This window comes from Megalobrama amblycephala, linkage group LG11 (genome assembly GCF_018812025.1).
Source record: "Megalobrama amblycephala isolate DHTTF-2021 linkage group LG11, ASM1881202v1, whole genome shotgun sequence".
In the NCBI taxonomy this organism is placed as follows: Eukaryota; Metazoa; Chordata; class Actinopteri; order Cypriniformes; family Xenocyprididae; genus Megalobrama; species Megalobrama amblycephala.
Genome location: NC_063054.1, coordinates 9,764,582 through 9,790,095, shown reverse-complemented (window position 1 = coordinate 9,790,095; position 25,514 = coordinate 9,764,582). Strand labels below are relative to the sequence as shown.

Here is a 25,514-nt window from a genome sequence, read left to right as displayed (position 1 = left end):
TGGTTTAAGCGTTTTCAACCGAAGCCATCAAACTTACGTCATCATGGAAGGAACGCCATTCCAGATCGGAAGTAAATTTTCAGATTTTGATTAAAGATTACCACGACAAACTTTTTTTTTTTGTATTAACTTGCACGGTTTAATTGTTCACCACAAGACTAGTAATATGCGCTTACAAAGTAAATAGGTTCGATTTTGATTTCATGACGACTTTAAGTACAGAGTAATATTAATTGACTACATGTACTTACTATAGGGTTAGGGTTTGGTTTAAGGTTAGTTGCTTGTAATCATGCATAAGTTATACTAAAGTACATGTAACAGGACACTGTAAAATAAAGTGTTAATGAAGAAAATGTCCTAGTCTGCTTCGATTTCACAGTATCGTTCTGAATTGTGTATTTTATCTTGTGATTTTTACTATACCCTTTTCAGCAACATGAAAACACACACACATAACTTCAGATTAGCCGCTTGTCACTTCCTCAATAGCTGAGGTTAAATAAAGGGCTTAATTCACTTCTATTTGTGTTATTAATTAGAAAAAATAAGAAGGGGAGGGGTTGGGAGAGAAAGGCCTGAATGCAGCTGGGATGAGCTCATCAACACTGCAGTGAATGCTTTATTTATTAGTTGCGGTGTTCTAATGTGCCCTAATGACATTCATATTCATTACACCTTGCCCCAAGAGCACTTACTCTCACACACGTGTGTGTGTGTGTGTGTGTGTGTGTGTGTGTGTGTGTGTGTGTGTGTGTGTGTGTGTAAAAGAGAGAGAGAGAGAGAGAGTGTGTGTGTGTAAAGTGTTATTATGGTGTGTGTGTGTGTGTGTGTATTCTCTCCTTATTATTATGCTCTCCCTCTATGGACCTCCGGGACCCAACTGCACATAAAACCCTGCTTCATTATTCCTCAATTAATTTAGCGGCATGTTTAAAACCTCAGTGTGTGTGTACCAATGTCATTACGCTGATGTAATCCCGAGACTTCAGTGTCCTGATGGCTGTGATGGTGGGTGGTCTTTATTGTCTAAAGCTTTGCTTTTCAACTGATTGTTCTTCAGGAACCACATTTTACACTGGACATCAAGTGGCAACCCAACATTGAATTGCATTTTGAACAAGTATTTCATGTGGGTTTTGTTTCACCTTGCCTAATTTTGTTCTACATTTTTATTTTTTTTTTGAGGACAAGGGCATGTCAAACAACCTTGTTTGTCTAAATTGACTGTTTGAGATGAATTTGCGGTAAAACACTGAAGTGTTTCTTTGGATGGATTTTCATTTCGGTAACACTTTATTTTAGGGTCTTTTAACTATTTGCTTATTAGCATGCATATTAATAAAATATTGGCTGTTTATTAGTACTTATTAAGCACATATTAATGCCTTATTCTGAATGACCTTATTCTACATTCTTAATCCTACCCAATACCTAAACTTAATAACTACCTTACTAACTATTAATAAGCAGTAAATTAAGTTTTTTCTTCCCTTGATTAGCTTATTTAAAAGCATAATTTACTCACCCTCAAGTCGTTCCAAACCTGTATGCATTTTTTTTTCTCTCTCTCTTTTTTTATGCAGAACATAAAAGATATTATGAAGAATGTTGGTAACCAAACAATTTTGGTTCCCACTGATTTTCTTAAAAAAAAAAAAAAATCTTTATTATATTATGCATAAAAAAATAAAATAAATGCATACTGAATATATATAGTGCACACATATATATTATGTAAATACAAACTTTTATTTTTGGATGTGATTAATCATGATTAATCGTTTGGCAGCACTAATATATATATATATATATATATATATATATATATATATATATATATATATATATATATATATATATATATATATATATACAGTACAGTCCAATCCAAAAGTTTGGAACCACTAAGATTTTTAATGTTTTTAAAAGAAGTTTCGTCTGCTCACCAAGGCTACATTTATTTAATTAAAAATACAGTAAAAAACAGTAATATTGTGAAATATTATTACAATTTAAAATAACTGTGTACTATTTAAATATATTTGACAAAGTAATTTATTCCTGTGATGCAAAGCTGAATTTTCAGCATCGTTACTCCAGTCTTCAGTGTCACATGATCCTTCAGAAATCATTCTAATATGCTGATTTGCTGCTCAATAAACATTTATGATTATTTTCAATGTTGAAAACAGTTGTGTACTTTTTTTTCAGGATTCCTTGATGAATAGAAAGTTCAAAAGAACAGCATTTATCTGAAATACAAAGCTTCTGTAGCATTATACACTACCGTTCAAAAGTTTGGGGTCAGTAAGAAGTTTTATTTTTATTTTTTGAAAAGAAATTAAAGAAATGAATACTTTTATTCAGCAAGGATGCATTAAATCAATCAAAAGTGGCAGTAAAGACATTTATAATGTTACAAAAGATTAGATTTCAGATAAACACTGTTCTTTTGAACTTTCTATTCATCAAATAATCCTGAAAAAAAATATTGTACACAAATATTTTGTACAATTGTACACATTAAATGTTTCTTGAGCAGCAGATCAGCATATTAGAATGATTTCTGAAGGATCATGTGACACTGAAGACTGGAGTAATGATGCTGAAAATTCAGCTTTAAATTACTTTGTGAAATATATTCAAATAGAAAACAGTTATTTAAAATTGTAATAATATTTCACAATATTACTGTTTTTTTTACTGTATTTTTAATTAAATAAATGTAGCCTTGGTGAGCAGACGAAACTTCTTTTAAAAACATTAAAAATCTTAGTGGTTCCAAACTTTTGGACTGTACTGTATATATATATATATATATTTTACAGCACTAATATATATGTTTCTTTTTTTTTTTCCATCTGTCCAACATTACATTTTGGTGGTGTGTGCTTGTAAATATGACCATTTCAGTTAGTCAAGGCAGTAATAGGCCACATTCTCCACTACTGGCCACTGTTGCATTCTTGGTAAGGCACGTACAATGTGGAGAGAGCAGCTCATAGGAGGATCAGATCATTTCTTTGAAAGAGGAGAAGGCTGTCATTAACCACATCCTGTAGGTCATATTAAACCGGTTCCCATAGGGGTGGAAGGTCGTTGTCATTAGCAACAGATCAGTGGTGTTTTGTGGTCATAAACAGACGGATTCACGATAGTTTTTCCCGCTCAAATGGTTTCTAGGGGAAAAGACAGCAGGTGCAATTACATCCATTCAATAGGGAACGGAGATGCAGGTCAGGCTTGTTATGAAGATGGTGAAGAGACAGGTGGATGTTGTTTGTTCCTGTTGACTGGTTGAGAATAAGCACTATTTAGTGCTTAAATATTCAAGGCAATGCAATTGATAGGAAAAGCATATGTGTGCATGTGCCTCCTCAGAGGCATAATTATATCTGTTTTTGTTTGCTACAGGGTAAAAAAAGAAAGGTTAATGATCTAGTCTTTCACTGTTGTTTCATATATATCTATTCTAACCAAAAAAACATGGTCTACAACAATGTTTGAAGAATTAAAAAAGGGTGGAACGAATGAGATGATCCTCCTGTTGACTTTCCTTGAGTGTATTATTTCTGTATCTGTGAGACTTATAACTAAAATGATGAGCACTTCAAGCAAAGAGTCCAAAGTGTCTGGCCCGGGGATGAATTTTAAACGGCCCACAGCTTGTCTATAACTACACACATCGTCAACACACGGTGACAGCACTAGATTTTAGGCCAGGTGTAGCCATAAACCTTGAGTGATAACAATTTGATAACTGATAAGCGCTGCCATTTCTGTTGAGAAACCTTAAACGCGCCAAAAGCAGAACATGCCTACTCGTATAAACCACGCCGCATGGACCATTTATTAGAAAGACAGCAGCACGAGCCCAGAACGAAATCATTCGTTCACGCTGACCAATCTCGATCACTAAACAGTGTGAGATCCAGTAAGAAGCGTTTCAAGTGCCGCTGGCGTTCTGAGGTAGAAACTGGAAGCGCTGAACGTTAACAACATATGAGAATGACACTGAAGAGAAGACATTGTTGAATGAAGTCATTATTTTTGTTTTGTTTTTGCGCACAAAAAGTATTCTCGTCACTTCATAACATTGAGGTTGAACCACTGCAGTCACGTCGACGGTTTGAACAATGTCTTTAGTACCTTGAAAGTGGTGATTATATTGCTATCTACAGTGGGTACAGAAAGTATTCAGACCCCCTTAAATTTTTCACTCTTTGTTATATTGCAGTCATTTGCTAAAATCATTTAAGCTAATTTTTTTTTTCCTCATTAATGTACACACAGCACCCCATATTGACAGAAAAACACAGAATTGTTGACATTTTTGCAGATTTATTAAAAAAGAAAAACTGAAATATCACATGGTCCTAAGTATTCAGACCCTTTGCTGTGACACTCATATATTTAACTCAGGTGCTGTCCATTTCTTCTGATCATCCTTGAGATGGTTCTACACCTTCATTTGAGTCCAGCTGTGTTTGATTATACTGATTGGACTTCATTAGGAAAGCCACACACCTGTCTATATAAGACCTTACAGCTCACAGTGCATGTCGGAGCAAATGAGAATCATGAGGTCAAAGGAACTGCCTGAAGAGCTCAGAGACAGAATTGTGGCAAGGCACAGATCTGGCCAAGGTTACAAAAAAAATGTCTGCTGCACTTAAGGTTCCTAAGAGCACAGTGGCCTTCATAATCCTTAAATGGAAGACATTTGGGACGACCAGAATGCTTCCTAGAGCTGGCTGTCCGGCCAAACTGAGCTATCGGGGGAGAAGAGACTTGGTGAGAGAGGTAAAGAAGAACCCAAAGATCACTGTGGCTGAGCTCCAGAGATGCAGTCAGGAGATGGGAGAAAGTTGTAGAAAGTCAACCATCACTGCAGCCCTCCACCAGTCGGGGCTTTATGGCAGAGTGGCCCGACGGAAGCCTCTCCTCAGTGCAAGACACATGAAAGCCCGCATGGAGTTTGCCAAGATGGTGAGAAATAAGATTCTCTGGTCTGATGAGACCAAGATAGAACTTTTTGGCCTTAATTCTAAGCGGTATGTGTGGAGAAAACCAGGCACTGCTCATCACCTGTCCAATACAGTCCCAACAGTGAAGCATGGTGGTGGCAGCATCATGCTGTGGGGGTGTTTTTCAGCTGCAGGGACAGGACGACTGGTTACAATCGAGGAAAAGATGAATGCGGCCAAGTACAGGGATATCCTGGATGAAAACCTTCTCCAGAGTGCTCAGGACCTCAGACTGGGCCGAAGGTTTACCTTCCAACAAGACAATGACCCTAAGCACACAGCTAAAATAACGAAGGAGTGGCTTCACAATGACTCTGTGACTGTTCTTGAATGGCCCAGCCAGAGCCCTGACTTAAACCCAATTGAGCATCTCTGGAGAGACCTAAAAATGGCTGTCCACCAACGTTTACCATCCAACCTGACAGAAATGGAGAGGATCTGCAAGGAGGAATGGCAGAGGATCCCCAAATCCAGGTGTGAAAAACTTGTTGCATCTTTCCCAAAAAGACTCATGGCTGTATTAGATCAAAAGGGTGCTTCTACTAAATACTGAACAAAGGGTCTGAATACTTAGGACCATGTAATATTTCAGTTTTTCTTTTTTTAATAAATCTGCAAAAATGCCAACAATTCTGTTTTTCTGTCAATATGGGATGCTGTGTGTACATTAATGAGGAAAAAAATGAACTTAAATGATTTTAGCAAATGGCTGCAATATAACAAAGAGTTAAAAATTTAAGAGGGTGTGAATACTTTCCGTACCCACTGTATGGAGGAGTCATATACCTCTCAGATTTCATCAAAATATCTTAATTTGTGTTCTGAAGATAAACGAAAGTCTTAGGTCGAGTGTGGAACTACGTGAGGGTGAGTAATTAATGACAGAATTTTCATTTTTTTTTATTCTTTAAGAAACAGTATATGATGTTATGTGAATATCTCACTCTTTAAAAGAGGTGAGAAGTTTATAAAGTTCATAGACTTGTTTGTAGACAATACAATGCTATGTAAAAGTCAGACAGAGACACCACAGCTCTAGCTGTATGATCTCCATTTCCTAGCACTATGGGACATCTGGTGTCATCACACCCCTCAGCTGTGCCGCTACGGTCTCATGGGCTCATGGCCTGGCACAAAACGCCATTGTGTGGCCGCTAAGGAACAGGTGGCGCATCACAAGAGGGCAGTGCAATAAGACTCATTATAACAAGAGAGGCAACAGCCTGTCCCCTCTATACGGTGCCCATACAATGACCGACAGGCCCCTTGGCACTGGTCCCATCACCAAACATCTGTCTGAGTACCCATTACTGTGTGAACCACAGCAAAGATGAGGGTGATGACATGGAAAATATGGTAAATGTTCATTCTAAGCAGAAAAACACAAGGCAGCGTGCATATGAAGACATGCTGAAAAAAACATAAATACCATAATGCATCCGCCAGGGAACTATCCCACTCACTTTACTTTCATGGAAGAACAGTCAATCCTTATTTAAAGAATTACAGTATTGTACTGTAGATTTGAAATATAATAAATAAATAAACTTGATGAGTTTGATAATTCAATTCCTCAACTCATCCATTTAAACACACTGAATATAAATAAAATTCTGCTCATCAAAGAATCCTGAAAAACACTGCCACACAGAAGAAGGGTTTCATGAGTACACTCTTAGCCCGGATTTTATATTTACTTAAAAATATAATTACAATATACTTAAAATATTTAAGTTTGGTTGCATTACTTATAAAATATAAGTATATTCTACTAATTTGTGGGTGTATTTGAATGTGTTAATAAATGTAAGTTAAATGCACTTAAATTATAAAGTTTTTCTCCTGACCACGCCTCCTACACACTGGTTTGCGGCAGGTAATGATGCCATTTTGTCGTGGTGTGTGTGAATTCAAGGAGCTGTTGATGAACAGTTGGAACATTTGTTTTGGCTGTTCTACAGACATTTTTCCAAACATTTACCTTTTTATAGTTTTTCACCAAAGGAGAAAATCACAATTTTTAAATTACCATCATCGAGGTCAGGGTTTGCTTTAGTTGAACTCTTGACCCTTGACTTTTTAATATTAGATTTTGTTCGGGCAGTTTTAACTGCATTAAAACCAACCAGACAAGCAAAGTTAAAAGATGATCAGGTGGTGTTGATTATGTTTTCACATAATCATTATTTGATCTGAATCACTGAACTCATTTAGAGCCCAATCTCTGAGTTAGATTTACATTATTGATTACAGCAGCACTGTGATTCTACAGCAGAAGATCAACTTTTACAATACAATTAAAAAAAAAAAAAATTAGGCACACACATATTCTGATAAACAGATCAACTCTGAATATTAGAAAACAAGCTACTAAAAAGTCACAGAAAAACAGCAAAATTTATATAGTGAGAATAAAGAAAATTACTAAGACAATTCAGCTCATAATTTATTCATGCAGCAATGCATGATGGGAGGCACAGATGAATTTTGATTGGTGGCAAGTTAACTTGCTTAGTACATTGAACTTAAATATACTAGGTGTAATAACTACAAAGTAATTAATATTACAAAACATTTTAAGTTAAATGAACTCGAATTATTATGTTAACATTACTTAATTTTTTTAGGGCAACCAGTTTCCTCAAATTTTTAAGCAAATTCAACTTATCCGGGCTAACAGTGCACCAAATAGTGAATGATTTTGTATATATATATATATATATACACACATATAAAACAGTTCTTTCTGGTTCTCGAATCTGATTGGCTGAGAGCCGTGCGATGTTACTCCAGTATCAGCACTCATACCGTTTTACCATTTGTATCACTCCGTTTGTGGCGACTGTCATGGCGGTCGAACAAATATACTATATATATATATATATATATTTTTTTTTTTAAATACTACTATTGTTTTGTTACGAAATTTAGTTTTTTAAGGGCGAATGTAGTAGTATAGATCTCAAATATGTGACTCATAAATAAACATAGCGCCTATTTTAGATATGAGCTCCAGGCCATCAGCGGGCGTTCAGCGCTCATGTACTCGCAGCTTCATCTCGGCCAGTCCTTCGGGAATTTGCCGCTGGCTCTTATGTAGATAGTGTTCAAACATGAGATATAATTCATTTGGTGTATATCAAACGGGCAATCTTTGGTTTTATTAATCTATTACTTGTTTCGGAGCAAAAAGATTTGGGTTAAGGGGAAAATGAAGTTTCATAACTTTATATTTAGGCTATGTTTAACTGAAATCCTGTACTAAAGCACTGCTTTTGTACATTTTACTGAACTGTTTACGTGTGTTTATTTCCTATTGTCTTTAATAATGGCTATTGTTGTTAATTTAAATATTGTTGTTCAATAAATAATAATTTATATAAATAATATACCGTATTTGGTACTGAGAAAGGGTCCGTCAATAATATCAGTGAAAGTTACAAAAACAAAGACTGTTTTTTTGAGTGAGTCAGAACAAGGAAGTTGTTTTAGCACTGTGGGAAATCCCCTTAGCTTTTAAAAGGTAAAAGACAAAGACATCGCTTTACACAAACACACTTATACACATGTTATCTATCTATCTATCTAAATGTAAAAATGCATGGGAAACAAATTCATTCAGTTCTGTCCAAACGTGACAAACAAGACCTCAGCGAATCTTTCAATCCACTCTGTATTCTGTGCATGTGTGATTGTTTGTGTGTGCAGTATCTGCACAGTATGCCTGTGATATTAAAGCCGACCCTCACAGACTGAACAAACCCCCGGGCGTGAGTGTGTGTTTGTCTGTTTACACATGCGCCCGTATGAGGGCCTCGTACCTCTCTTCTTGGAATCCTTTCTGACGCTGGGTCTGGCAGCAGGCTGGAGCTCGGCCTCTGTTGACATATTAAATCCTTATTCCTATACCGTGCAGCTGGGTGGCTGTGACTGGCTCATCTAGAGGGGCTTTCCACTGACTCGGGAACAGTCCACCGCTGCCTCTAGCCTCGACACGGCATCTCATTCACTCCCAGCAAGGGCTGCAAGGGAAGAGATAAAAGACATTTTGAATTCATTTAACCAAAGTGTTGTGGTATAATTTTAATACCCATGGATCCATAGCATTGGAAAGTCTGTTAGAATTTACCAAATTGGTCTTATGACATGACACACAAAAATACCATAAAAACGCAATTGATGCATACAATGACTTGCATTCTATAATGAGTATATATATATAAAAAAGGAAACGAGAAAAAAATAGCAAGATGAGATTCTTGAAAAACTAAGTTCAAGTCTTTTAAAATAACAGATTTTACTTTTTTATGACAAAGCAAGGTTAGTTCATGTTGTAAAATGTCATATTGTGCAACCTTTCAAAAACCTTTATAATAGTGCTGTTAAAATTAGCGCGTTAACGCATTTGTGGAATTTTTTTCAGTTTAACACGTCAAAAGATAATGCAGCATCCGTTTTTCCGTCATAATTTGGCTAGCTTTACGTTACATAATCACGCTCTTATTCACACACTTTTATAATGCTTTTAAACCATTCAAGTGCCACAAGACAAACGAGAACGCGATGAATGTGTGACACACACACACAACTCGTGTGCACGGAAATACACGCGCCAGTATCGAGTTCTCTTCCGCGCTTGAACAAACAATAACACACAGAAATATGCCAAAATGCCCATTGTGTCGAGTAAGCTGATAGGAGCAGTCTTAAATAACATCTTAAATGAATTTAAAGAGTTGTGAGAAAATGAGATGCGCGTCAGATCCACATCATGTTCAGCAACGGCAGCTCTTAAAGTGACAGTAGCATAATAAACCAGTTGCTGCGATGTTTGTCATTAATGTTAATCAAAGAGCAAAGGTAACAGAGACAATTGTAGCTTTAATAAGGATTAATCTATATTTAATTAATAATTTATGCAGTGAAGAATGTAAAGTGTTTGATAACTTTATTTATTATAATGGGTTTATGTGAAGATTGTTTTAAGTTTACTTAAATTGAAAGTTGTTTTTTTTAAAAACCCTTATAAATGTTGAAATTGATAGCTTATATAGGTTGTACTGTAATGTTAAATGTCAATTAACGTTTAAAAAAAATCAGTTTCATGGAGACACCAGTAGCAGTATTAGTATCAGTGATACTGGCCTTCATTCATAAAAAGATACCATTAAACAAATATTTAAAATATACTGTCTATAAGTTGCTTCTAAATTAATTTGGAGAGTAAGTAACTGTGCAATTATTACAATATAAAAATATTAAACTCCAATTTTTTAAACCACGATTAATTACAGAAAAAAATGTGTGATTAATTAGTTAATTTTTTAATCAAATGACAGCACTGCATAACATTTAAACAATGAATAAACCATGATATTTATATAAATAAATAAATACATTTCTATTACATTTATTTAAATTTTTAATGCTTACACTATTTTATTTACATATTATTACGGTTTTTATTTTATTTTACAGTATTTGTTATATATATATATATATATATATAGATAGATAGATAGATAGATAGTACACTGGGATTAAAAATAACATGGAAACATCACACACGTCAGCTTTAAGCACATATGAAGTAAATACTAAAACTAGCAACAGAAAAAAATGTTACAAATCTACACTTTAAAGTAAAAGAGTTTTTTTTTTTTTTTTTTTTTTTTTTTTCTCTCTTTCACAAACTAACATATTCAAGTCTGGAATAAACTGGAATAAAAACTTTAGCAGACCAGAATGTCTTCTGAAAGCCCTGTAGATGACAACTTGCAGAAAATGTTAAATGCTAATATTGTTGATGCTAATAATGTTCCACGGTGTGACATCGCTCTTTCTGAAGGAGGTTTCGGCTTGTTTTCTCTCAGTGTTTTCTCTCCCTGTAGCAGGGAAGAGGCAGGAGGAAGCGCTAAATTGTTTCATCAGCTCTCTCTCATTTCTCTTTCGCCTCTCACCTTGTCAATGCAAACAGTGCCAGCTCAGTTTCCTGTGCACCTCCACCATCGCCTCCTTCACTTCCGCAACCAGCCCTGTCCTCTTGGGTGGTGGGAAGCACCTTTCATGTATTAATTGGCCTCAGTGGCACTGTAGCATCACTGCAGGTGCCAGAGCCATCAGCAGATCAAAACCAGCTCCACCTCACTGCGCTCTGCCCCACAACAGCAATCAGACGAGGAAGAGACCGCAGGGACCGGTGCTAACTGCTCAGGCAGGCCGACCGAACAACATGGCATCACTTAGAAATCGATACACCTCGAGATGTATCGACTGGGATGAGTCGATGCCTCTAAGACATAACACAGCTGAACAACCTGAGTTCAAGACATGAGTCTATAACTTTCTGATCTAATCTACCAAAATAAAAAGCAACATTTTTCAGAGATAGTTCACCCCAAAATGAAATTTATCTCATTATTTACTCGCAATCATGTTGTTACACACCTGTATGACACTGAATGACCCTGTTTTTGTTCTTTTTGTTCAAATGGGGTACGCTGTAAAAAAGAATTGTTGGTTTAACTTAAAAAAAGTATTTTAAATTAAAAAAAAGTAAAAATTAAGTTGCCTTAAAATTTTGAGTTCATTGAAATTAAAAATTTGTGTTAATACAATGAAGATGATTGGCTTAATCAAAAGAAACTCAAAATATTATGTTATCTGAACCACATTAATTATCTAAGTTGATCTGACAAAAGAAAAAATGTTGTGATAACAGATCATGAAAATAATTTTCTATAGTGTTATCACTAACTAAAATTAAATTAAAATTAAAAATAATTCAAAACATTAATTAAAACATAAAACAATATATAAATGGTGGGGGGGAAAACAACAACAACAACAAAAAAAAAAAAACACTGACATGGGGTCCAAAGTTGACAGTTTCATTGTATTGTAAAAATGAGAAAACAAACAAAAACAGTTGAAACATACTTAAAAAAAATAATATTGTAATCAATATGTAATGATATAAATATGTATAAAATAAAAATATATTATGTAAAAAAAAAATTAAAAATATGCAGTGCTCAGCGTAAATAAGTACACCCCCTTTGAAAATTAACATTTTAAACAATATCTCAATGAACACAAAAACTATTTCCAAAATGTTGACAAGACTAAGTTTTATATAACATCTGTTTGACTTATAACATGAAAGTAAGGTTAATAATATAACTTAGAGAACAAATTTTTCAGTTTTACTCAAATTAGGGTGATGCAAAAATGAGTACACCCCACTGAAAGTCTCTGGAGCAAAGCTAAATTTTAGATTACAAATGTCTAATTTAACAAGAATTCAACCACAGGTGAATCTAATTATTCATTACACAGGTGTCCAGCAGACAGGGGTGTTAAAACCCCTTCCCATTTCATGCTGTCAGCAATGGCACCACATGGAAGAGAAATGTCATAAGACCTGAGAAAGAAAATAATAATTTTACACCAGAAAGGTGAAGGCTACAAGAAGATCAACAAAACTCTACTTATCAGTCAGAATACTGTAGCAAAAGTGGTACAAAAATTTTAAAAAGCTGGAACTGCAACCATCTCACAGAGACGTCCAGGTCATCCACGGAAGTTAACACCTCGACAGGAGTGTCTTCTGATGAAGAAAATCGGCATGCAAGTTCACTGCAGTTATCTAAAGAAGTAGAAAGCCAAACTGGGGTGACTATTTCCTGTGACACAATATGGGATACACTGCAGAGGAATGGCATGCATGGGTGCTGTCCACGAAAGAAGCCTCTCCTAAAGCCCAGGCACAAAAAAGCCCGTCTAGAGTTTCCCAGGGCCCATGCTGACAAAGATGAAGACTACTGGGACTCTATACTCTGGAGCTTCAAAACTGTATGGCATCGCAAAGGTGAGGAATACAAATAAAAATAGATGGTGCCTACAGTGAAACATGGTGGTGTCAGTGTCCTTATGTGGGGCTGCATGAGTGCTGCTGGTGTCGGGGAGCTGCATTTCACTGATGGCATCATGAATTCACAGATGTACTGCTCTATACTGAAAGAGAAGATGCTACCATCACTCCATGCCCTTGATCATCGTGCACTTATCCAACATGACAATGATCCTAAACACACATCTAAGGCCACTGTTGTATTTCTAAAGAAGAACAGGGTGAAAGTGATTCAGTGGCTCCTGATCTGAACCCAAGCGAACACCTATGGGCAATTCTGAAGAGACGAGTTGAGCATCACTCTCCATCCAGCATCCAGTCTCGAAAAGAGGTCATTCTTGAAAAATGGAAAAAGATAGATGTTGCAAAATGCCAACTTGTTCATTCCATGGCTAGAAGACTTGGTGCTGTCATTAAAAATCATGGAGGCCATACAAAGTACTAGAAGAAGTAGTTTTTGTTGTGGGGTGTACTCATTTTTTGCATCACCCTAATTTGAGTAAAACTGAAAAATGTGTAATCTAAGTTACATTTACATTGCATTCATTATTGAAGGCGATTCATCTGCGATAATGAACGCGATATTGCGTAGCTTATCAGTGATCTACGGCTCTGTCTATTAAATGCCGCTCCATTTAAAAGCAGGTGATGGCGATTTAGCGGTAATCAGGGAACCGGCTTTACTGACGGAATGCGCGTGACAATCGCATGCGATATATCGCCCAGCCCTAGTTACATTATTAAATTATAAGTTAAACAGATGTTATATTAAACTTGTCTTGTCAACATTTTGGAAATAGTTTGTGTGTTCATTGAGATATTCTTTAAAATGTTACTTTTCAAAGGGGGTTTGGAAAGTAAATGATGACACAATTGTCATTTTGGGGGAAACTATCCCTTTAAAAATATTTGGTAGTCTCAGATTTACTTGCAATGTAGATATGGAGTATTTTGGATGTGATTTAGAAGCTCAGTTCCAAACCCACGTCCGAAATGTAAAGCTTTAATACCAGTAAATCAGTAGAATTAGTCTGCCCCACAAAAAAACAAAATGTATTGCAAAGTTAAAGCCCAAACACATCACTTCTGAGCACAGTAGCTTTGAGAGGCTAGTCTGCAAAAATCCTCTAAAGTCCTGGGCTCCGCTCAGCAGGCCGGGGTAGTGGCCACTGTAAGCCGCCGCCGAGGGGATTTAAACAGCCATTTCATTTCGAGCTCCAGCCCTGAGCTTCAGCCACCGCCTGGCCACGCGCCGCACATTGTGTGCAGAACATTTATTCCGAATGGAGAGAGAGCGGCAGAGATTCACGCGGCGCTCTTTATCTGAGAGAAACACACAGAGAGGAGCTGTGAGTCAGTCCAATTACTGCCATTATCTCTCGGAGAGAGGGAGAGCGAGTTCTCCACTAAACATTTTCCCATTCTAGCCTTTTTCTTTCCATTTTCATTAGCCTCTCTCTTTACCTTCGCTCTGTACATCTGGAATCGCATAATCCTTGATACTATTCAGACCAGCTGGCTCACTGTCCTGCACTGAAAATCTGTGAATGTCATATTGTCATTTTCAGGGAAAAAATACAATTGTTTGCTTCACCTTTTGTGTATCGAACATGCGCCAAAAAAAACATAGAATGAAAAATTATGGCACAGCAGTCAACGCATGTTCTTCACATATATTGGGTCTTGATGCTCATATGGGCTAAGGAGGTTCGACCTGCAACGTCATCTTTTTGTGCTATTCTTTACCTCTCTTCCTATTAATTTCTTAAAGGGGTCATGAACTGCATTGTTTGTTTTATAATGTTTCTGGGGTGCACTTATAATGTTAGTATGATTTTTACATCAAAACTTGTCATAATTTAAAAATAAAAGGCATTTTTCCTACCCTGATTTTAGCCCTCTTATTTGAACGCTCTGTTTTAAGAGGCGTGTCTGCTGCGAGACTTCAGTGTAAACGCCCACTGCTGTGATTGGCTGACATCTTTGCATATGAAATAGCTAAGTATTCCATGTGGAACTCTCTCAAAAATTTTTAGCATGTTTTTACTATTACAGCTCTCAAGGTTTACTAATCGTAAAAAGTCTTGATTATAGCATTACATTTAGATCATGGCATGAAAGGTTGCATTGATGAACATCACAGATGTTGCTGAGTGCATAAATGCATTGATCTCTTCATTGTAACTCGATTTCTGCACACTAATGAACGCTTTCATCATGACTAACTGTGCAAACACAATGTAAATAAGAAATTTGATGAATATAATGGGAGTTTTGGCACGAGCCCAGAACTCAGTCACTGATAAACTCACGCTGTTTGATTGACAGCTCCAGTGATTGTAAAGGAAGCGTTCGTTGATCGCTTTCTATAATTTAATCAACGTTTAAATAACAGATTATTTTCATCCTACTAAGAGAAACAACGTGAAGTTGGCCGTTTAGTCACTGGTTTGATTTACTGACACATAAAGAACATCTGACTGTACATGAATCATTACATATCAGATCAGGCATTAGAATTAACACAGTTACTTACATGTTGTTGCATTACTGTCGCGTCCATTTCGTAAAAGTCTGTTTGCAAAGCCTGCTCCGAAATTGCGACTGATTTCCAAGGAATCCATAGTGAAATGTACCGAATGCAAATAAATAAAGCTCAACTGAGACATTCACATTGTTGAAAATAACTATATTCCTAGCATTAGGTTCCTTTGAAAGGTAATGTTATTTTTAGTCCTGTATTGCTCTTCTCTCCTCATCATCTCACTAACATGCCAGTGCATTGTAGCCAATCATAGACATATCCGATGAGCGCGTCAACACAATGGCCAATCAGAAGTGTTTACGAATCCGCTCAACAGCACTCAAAGCATCACATTTTTAAAATTTCAATACCGATTGGTACTTTTGACAACTCTATCTCAGTTCATGACTCCTTTAACACTCTCCATGAATGGTTCTCATGAAGCAAAAAAAATAAATAAAAATCATTTCACATTTCCTGTCAGAAATATATTAGCTTGATGACAGATTCTCCATGAAGGCAAAAACTAAATATTTTTCTCTGTGATTTGCCCCCCTCTCTTCCTCCACGAGACATAAGGCGAGGTTTGGTGCATCATTCTCCTGAGGCGCTGGAGATATTTCTAATATCTAGGCTAAGGTCTCCTCTGGGACACGCCACACATTCAGAGCATGATAGGAAAGTGGGTGAGCCGGAGAAGTTTACCGCGCATGAAAAGTGGTGACCAAGCCACCAGACATAGAAGTAAATCATTTGAGGTTGCCTTCCATGTTTTTTCTTTATCGGTTTATTTCAAAACTGACTGCAGATGTAGTGAAATGTTTAGTGAGATAAAACACAGCTCTGCAGGACTCTGAGGAGATGTGCTTACAAAACCAAAACCATGAAAAAATGTGGATTGTGGATTTTTCATTACTGTGTGGCTTAAACTCTTCACAATATCCTTTTTTTTTTTTTTTTTTTAAGAAATGAATAGTTTCATTAAATTGGTCAAAAGTGACAGTAAAGACATTAATAATGTCACAACAGATATTTATTTTAAATAAATCTTTTTCTTTTGTACTTTCTATTCATCAAAGAATCCTGAAAAAAAGATCACTGTTTCCACAAAAAAAAATGTTTAGCCGCACAAATACTTTTAACATTGATAATAATAAGCTAGACTATTTAAAGGAATAAATAATACAATTTCACAATATTACTATTTTACTGTATTTTTGATCAAATAAATGCAGCCTCGATGAACATATGTGACTTCTTTCAAAAATATTTAAAAATCATTCTGACCTGATACTTTTGAACAGTTGTGTATATAATATTTGCAAACTGCAATGTGTTTATTTCATGCCATTTATTACCTTGCCATCCGTGTAATATCAAAACACAACACACAATTAGCATAGTAATGTCTTCTTGAAGAAATTGTATATAAATGCATGCCCTTAACAGCACAGCTGTGAGAAATAATATAGCTAAAACCAAAAGTTAGAAAAAGTAAACCTTCTGTAGACTTAAACTGATTGACTAGTCGGCTGGTGGACATTTTGACTTGTTTCCTAGCAAAACTGGTAAATGGCTGCCACCACGATGGTACTCCAGTGTTGCCAAGTCTGCGGCTTTCCTGTGGAACTGAGCTACTTTAACACCGTTGCTCTGGGTTGTTTTTCATGTCCGCCAGGTGAAGCGACCCCAAATAACATGATATTTAGCCCCTGGAATGCAAATTTTACCAAGGGAACCCTGCCAAAAACAAGGATTTTACCCCCTGGAATGTGATTTTTACTGGGGGACCCCACAATTGGGATAGTTTTAGGCTAGTTTTGAATAGCAATTGGGCGGGTCTTGTTGTGAAAACCTGGCAACCCTGTGGTACTCATGTATTTGTAACCATACCTTGGTTCAGGACTAAATGGGTAGAAGAGGGTGAAATCAAACTCCGATTTGGACAAGTCAGTCAAATTAAGTGTGAAAACTGCTTAAAAAGTGAAGTGAAGTTCAAGGAGATGAGGAATGAGGAACATTTTGCTGAAAAATGTCAGGTCAGTATGCACAGCCAGCAGCAGAAAACACAATGGAAAGAACGATTTTCTTTACCAAGGTCTATTTAATATTCAAACCTCCTACATCCTCTTGACATTACTTTAGCTGCCATATTTGAGTAGATCAGTAGCAAAACTGCATAGCTGGGATGGACTTCAACAGACAACAGACGGCAACAGACAAAACTAGTACATCAGCTGCTGGATACACCTTGTAGAGCAAAGAAATCAACATGGCAGAGGACTATTCCGTGCCTCCCACTTGTACTGGGACAACTGCCGCTACTACAAATCCATCCGGAATATTCCTTCACGCTTTCCAAGACTAATTGAGGCTCTATAAAAAGCTCCTGAAAGAATTGTGCATCCCGCTACGTCTAAAGGATCATCCACCATGCCAGGGTCTACAGCACCCACGGAGCTATGGAAGAGTAAGGAGGGCAAGAGGAGGAGGAGGAGGAAACAGGCAGTAAATTGGATGCCCATAAGTAGCACGCTGCCAACAAGCCCGCTTAATCCCCATAAATCACCCACCACTAACAGGCACACCGTGCCAGGCGCTGCGGCCGGCTGTGGGCGCCAGGGCTAGTGCATACTTCGCGAACCACATCTAGGCCAGTCTTATAGGAACCCTGCTGACACTGCCGTTTACAGACCAGCTGGGGTCAAATGGTCAGGACATGCTATACAGACAAACACTGAGGCTTTATTACAGTAGTGGTGTTTGTTAAAGCATTGGACCTCGTGAAGACTTGGGAATGGGCTCTTTTTTTTACTTCAGTAAGTAAGCAACTCCCCGTAACTAGCCAAAACACCCTAGTAACCACCCAGAATACCTTAGCAACCACCTAGCAACCACTCAGAATACCCTAGCAATTACCTAGCAGCATTACTGTTAAAGAAAAGTAACTCAACTGAGTTGAATGGACGGACGGATAACTGTGAGTTGCGGAGGATGGATGGATGGATGGATGGATGGATGGATGGACGGATGGATAACTGAGTTGTGGATGGATGGATAGATGGATGGATGGATGGATGGTTGGATGAATGACTGAGTTGCGGATGAATGGACAACTGAGATGCGGATGGATTGATGGATAACTGAGTTTCAGATGGATGGAAAAACTGTGAGTTGCCGATGGATGGATGGATGGATGGATGGATGGATGGATGGATGGATGACAGACAGACAGATGGATGGATGGATGGATGGATGGATGGATGGATGGATGGATGGACGGATGGATGGATAACTGAGTTGCGGATGGATGGAAAAACTGTGAGTTGCCGATGGATGGATGGATGGATGGATGGATGGACGGATGGATGGATAACTGTGAGTTGCGGATGGATGGATGGATGGATGAATGGATGGATGGACAGATGGATGGATAACTGAGTTGTGGATGGATGGATAGATGGATGGATGAATGGATGGATAACTGAGTTGCGGATGGATAGATGGATGGATGAATGGATGGATGGATGGACAGATGGATGGATAACTGAGTTGTGGATGGATGGATAGATGGATGGATGGATGAATGACTGAGTTGCGGATGGATTTACAACTGAGATGTGGATGGATTGATGGGTAACTGAGTTGCAGATGGATGGATGGATGGATGGATGGATGGATGGATGGATGGACGGACAGATGGATAACTGAGTTGCGGATGGATGGATAACTGTGAGTTGCCGATGGATGGATGATGGATGGATGGATGGATGGATGGATGGATGATGGATGGATGGATGGACAGACAGATGGATAAATGAGTTGCAGATGGATGGATGGATGGATGGACAGACAGATGGATAAATGAGTTGCAGATGGATGGATGGATGGATAACTGTGAGTTGCCAATGGATGGATGATGGATGGATGGATGGATGGATGGATGGATGGATGGATGGATGGATGGATGGACAGACAGATGGATAAATGAGTTGCAGATGGATGGATAGATGGATAACTGTGAGTTGCCGATGGATGTATGGATGGATAACTGTGAGTTGCGGATGGATGGATGGATGGATGGATGGATGGATGGATGGATGGATAACTGTGAGTTGCAGATGGATGGATAGATGGATAACTGTGAGTTTTGCCGATGGATGTTTGGATGGATAACTGTGAGTTGCGGATGGATGGATGCATGGATGGATGGATGGATGTATGGATGGATAACTGTGAGTTGCGGATGGATGGATGGATGGATGGATGGATGGATGGATGGATGGATAACTGTGAGTTGCGGATGGATGGATGGATGGATGATGGATGGATGGATAACTGTGAGTTGCGGATGGATGGATGGATGGATGGATGGATGGATGGATAACTGTGAGTTGCGGATGGATGGATGTATGGATGGATAACTGAGTTGCAGATGGATGGATTGAGGAATGACTGAGTTGCGGATGGATGGATGGATGGATGGATGGATGGATGGATGGATGGATGGATAACTGAGTTGCAGATGGATGGATGGATGGATGGATAACTGTGAGTTGCCGATGGATGGATGGATGGATGGATGGATGGATGGATGGATGGATGGATGGATGGATGGATGGATAACTGTGAGTTGCCGATGGATGGATGGATGGATGGATGGATGGATGGATGGATAACTGTGAGTTGCGAATGGATGGATGGATGGATGGATGGATGGATGGATGGATGGATGGATGGTAAATAAACCAGCACCCATAAGAGCACCATCCCTCAATGTACAGGTGTCTGTACAGCATGTGTGCTAACCACCACAGCTCCAACCATGGAATTCGATGTGTTTAAATGCAATGTTACCCACACTCACGCACATATGGGTAGATAAATATGTGTCATTACTAGCCTCTCCACAACTGACAGCGCATGACAGCAATTCTCTGACATAAAATGCAGATAACCACACTCACTTACACAGGCGTACGTACCGTCTGGGTAAATGACAGGACATGTCAGGCTCTGCTCCCTTTTTCCCTTGCCATCTGTACTGAGTCCCAGTTCACCTTCCGAAGTTCAGGACGTGCCCTGAATACGTAAATTCGTCTTACATATTCAGTCTCTCTCAGCTATCTAAATAATAAATTTACCGCTCAGATATTTAGATAAAGACAACGATTCTTGAGAAACTGCAAGAAATGTTCTTTAGTATGTCAATGCATTGGATAAAATGCTGAACAATTATGTGTCACAAGTTCTATTCTGAATATTTGAATATAGCAGATAACACTAATACATGTGCTGTCACTCAACAGCACACCTGACAAAGCAGCAGTCTCATCACAGTGAACCAGACCTGCCAATCAAGGAAACATATCCACACAGCGAACAAATGCTTGTACCCACAATACACTACATCCTGCCAGATGCAGTTTTCTAATCTAGCAGTCATCTCCAATAAATTTTAACCTCAAGGGGGCCCGGCCTATTCCGGAATATGAGCTGTTGTGGCTTTTTTTAATATTTAGTAATATAATATAATATAATATAATATAATATAATATAATATAATATAATATAATAATATAATATAATAATATGTCTGTACAGTACAGTTATATAATATTATATTATATAGAGCCAACCTCAGATATCTTACTGCAGCCGCTGTTTTCAGCAAATGTATAAAGAGATAATCACATTTTTAAGGGTGCTGACAGCTGAGTTAATCACAGATTTTTAGGGGGTTCAGATGAAAGTCTAGCAACGTTTATGCTCTGTTTTTTTTTTTTCTTCAGACAAGGTCTGTGTGTGTGTGTGGGTGAGGAAAATGAAAGAGAGAAAGTGAGAGTCTTGCACACAAAACTGACCAAAATCTGGGTCACGGTAGCTCTCAGTCTGTTCCTGTCGTTTCGTGTCTCATCTTATTTGGACCACAGCTAATAAAGCCTCTCTCTGAACTCCAACCTGCACCGTTCAGCCTATTACCGAGAGAGAGAGAGAGAGACAGGAAGAGGGTAAGACAGCGAAAGCTAACAGTGAAACCACATATTACTGTATATCACAGAGCTGCATTGGTTTCACTTCAGATTTTACATTGAGCATCAAGTGCCGAGTTTCTCATTGTACAAAATTACACCAAAATATCCTTAAAATCAATCATTAAAATGCAGTAAAGTTTTTAATGAACTGCAAAAATCAAACAATATGCAGCATTCTTAACATGACACTGACAGTCTGAATAGAAAAACTGACAACTTTGTACATGGGTCATTGACGAATAAGGTTTTTAAAAGTGTAAAAAGTTTTATTAAGTGATAAAAATGAGATTATGTGGTTTTTATAATCAATTAACACTGTTTTCGTCATTTTTTTACAAGATGGACAAAATTTGACACTAAAAAGTCTTTCAGTTTAACCAAAATTTTGTTTTTTATATTTTCAAACAATGCTAACAGGCTGATATCTAGCTAGCTAGGAAAAGGACAATCAAACATTTTATATTTAGTACAAGTTTTTAAAATATTACAACATTTTCCATGTTTTATAGTGGTTGTATCGAATGACCTGATGTTTCAGGACATGCGTATGAGCAACTGAAAACATGAATTTTCAAATAGTTAAATTAGAGTTAGTTACTTTGCTTCACGACCATGTGGTCCTGTGCAGTTGTCTGAATGATGTCACATCCTGTCACAAGATACTGACCGCATGACTTGATCCAAAAAGGTCCCTTTATATTAGTTACTCTGAATGACATCAATGAAGTTTATTTTTCCGGCCATTCTTTCTCATAACAAAGCAACGACTTGTACGCATAATTTTAATACCATTTTATTTTATTTATATTTTAATCACAAATGAAATGGCTGTATTGGCCTTTGGTCGGTTAAACCAAATGACCCTTTGACACTTCGAAATCTTTAAAATGTATTTATATGTAGCAAAATATAATTAAAACCTTTTGGATTTAGTAAAAGAGATCTAGTTGTACTACCTTACATACTTTGGATGTCATATCTTTGTTTGTTATTATTATTAAGGCCTTTGGACAAAAAAAATGACCCGTCACATCATTGACCCATATATAAACATCAGCAGAAGTGCGATTTACTAAACTAACAGATGGATCAAACACTGGGCCAAATATTATAATAGTATTAGCCATATCAGCACCTGACAGATGAACTTACACTACAGTTCAAAAGTTGAACTGATTGTATTCTTATTATCTGCATTGATAAAAGTTATGATGCTTAATATTTTTGTGGGAAAATGATCAGGAGTCTTTGATGAAAAGAAAGTTTAAAAGAACAGCATTTGCATTTCTAACATTATAATATATATATATATATATATATATATATATATATATATATATATATATATATATATATATATATATATATATATATATATACATATATTACTGACCACAAACTTTTGAACAGTAGTGTATATCCCATATTATAACATGGGATCTTTTCAGCAAGTTTGTGAACCACTGCTACGAGAGACAGCTGTACTTTTCCTTCTCCTCCCTGTACTCTGTCACTGTATTCTTCCCTTTTTTTCCATTTCAACCCCTTTTATGCTCAGTATCTGTCTTTCTCTCAGAAAGCAGATTAGTTCTCCTGCACATCTGATTTGCCACTATGACTCAGTGCGTCCCCTTATAAAGCGCCCATCTCCTCTCAACACACACTGTGACTCCAGTGTTTGACTCGTTGGGCTGTTTTTGCAGTGGCCTTTACAAAATCATGAGCATTAGCAAGGTTTTGGATATCCAGGTCAACAGGAAAGATGACAAATTCTCATGTTCCCTAAAGAATGTGACTCAAGACCCAAAGAACATCATTCAGTGTTGGATATTTTACTGTCTGTCAGATGAATTGAAGGCTTGGTCTGGCCTGAAGTCGGTCAGCGGTATTGGGGAAAGTTACTTTTAAAAGTAATGCATTACAAATTGCGCTACTCCCTATAAAGTAACTAATCACATTACTTTTTTATGGAAAGTAATGTGTCATGTTACTTTTGCATTACTTTTTCTCACCTGGGCTGGGCTTGCTTGCTTGTTTTTTTTTGTTGTTTTTTTTGTCTAGAACTACAATAACCATCATGTTCACACAGCACCTCTGCACTTACTCCTGATTTCTCTCAACATGGGGAATGTAGAGGTGTTAGACTAAGAGGTCTTAGTCTCCTTAGGTCAATTGTCCTTTCTTTGACCTTTGACTGACAGTTTATCCACCCTAAAAAGACCAACACCCACAGGATCACAGCATCCCACAGCGTGAAACGTTGCAGAATAAACACAATCCTTTGTTTCCTTGAGCCTGTGTGCTTAATGAGTGACAGGGCGCTAGATTCATTACTTGTGGTGATTGTAGAGGATATGTACAGGCCTTGGCATGACATGATTGGGACAGGTTGGCATCTGGTACTCGTTGCACAGATGGCACTGTCAGAGCACATGGCATCTTACAACCCAATGAGAGCAGCTGCCATTGAGACACACCTCAGCACAGGTACCTGTACGAGCCAAGAGCAGTGGTGTTTACACACACACACACACACACACACACACACACACATAGCACATAATCAGATGTATTGTCAGATAAACTGCTGTTTAAAATGCTTTATTTAAATAAATGTGTTAAGAACTCGTTGACATTCGGATCCGTTTACAACTCTCACATGTGCAATAGGTGTGGGCCGTTTTAAGTATGGATATTTTTCTTACAAAAACCCTTCGCTTCGCTTCAGAATGCCTTTATTAACCTTTATGGATTACTTTTATGATGGATGGATGCACTTTTTTGGGCTTCAAAATACAACACCCTATTCACTCCCATTATAAAACTTGAAAGAACCAGGATATTTTTTTAATATAACTCAATTGTGTTCGTCTGAAAGAAGAAAGTCATATACACCTATGATGCCTTGAGTGCGCGTAAATCATGGGATAATTTTCATTTCTGGGTAAACTATCCCTTTAAGAGGAAATATAAATTTAAACAAGGATTTCCATCCCTATCCTTCAGCTACTTCCATTCTTCCACCCACCCAGAAATGGAGATATATAAGAAGATATATAGCTTTTCATTGGGCTCTACAGTGAGCTCAGTTAATTATGCGTCTGACTGCAGGCGACTGCCCATATTTCCTTGCAACACTCAAATTGAATAAGTGCTACATATCTTCTAAAACGTTTGGGAATTTTGGGATGCACAGAGTAGGTAGTACTTAGCACAGTTCATTTTATCAGCATGGCACAAGCACTCATTCTTTTCTAGTCAAAAAGGAAGAGGCGAGAAAAAAGAGAGGTATCCTGGCTCTGAATAATGCATGAGGATTTTTTTGTTTCATTCTTGAGGAACATGCAAGTTCTCCCGCTGTCTGATCAGAGGCATCCCGCTAAAGTGTCATTCCAGGCTCATTATTCCCAACCAGAGTGACAATCCACTTAACATACGCACTCCTTTCTTATGCTGCGGCCTGCCAATCATCTCTCTGGTTGCCCTTTTAGATATCAGAAACACGTCCCAGCTGTCTCATCATGAGCCGCCCATCACCGTGGCATCATGGGTAGTAACTGATAAGACCACTTAACCTTTCCCCTACTCCTCCTCTGCTATTTTGTTTTCCCCTGCCTCTCTCGCCTTTTCATTTCCTCTATTGCTTTCTATTTGGCTTTAATTGTTCCAGGCCCGATGGACGTGTTCTCTTTCAGAGCGTGATGTTCAGAACGGTTGGTGTGCCCTGAGTGATCCTCAATGGAGCTCTTATTGATCTGTGTATGGCTGAACATATTCCAGATGAGTAAAGCCAGTCGGTGTGTGCTGCTGGACCGTTTTCATCAGCCACAGGAAAGAGGCTGCTTAAGTGACTTTGATGTCTGCGCTACCTAAAGCGCTCGTGAATCGTGAATAATGATAATAAAGTATATTTATAATGCAATGCTAATCGACATCTCACATGATCCTTCAGCTCCCTATTTTGTTTAAGAAGCCACATCATCTCACAGAAGGAGGTTTTCAAACATTCAACT

The 25,514-nt window shown here is 37.7% G+C and overlaps 1 protein-coding gene across 1 annotated transcript in view; it reads right to left on the bottom strand.

Moving 5' to 3' along the window:
* dab1a (DAB adaptor protein 1a) overlaps positions 1-25,514 on the bottom strand; it is a 582,896-nt gene that overhangs the window by 145,615 nt on the left and 411,767 nt on the right. Inside the window, 2 exon segments of the mRNA XM_048208606.1 lie at positions 8,852-9,052; positions 21,331-21,441. Coding sequence (XP_048064563.1) covers positions 8,852-8,918 — 67 coding nt within the window. The 5' untranslated portion in view covers positions 8,919-9,052; positions 21,331-21,441.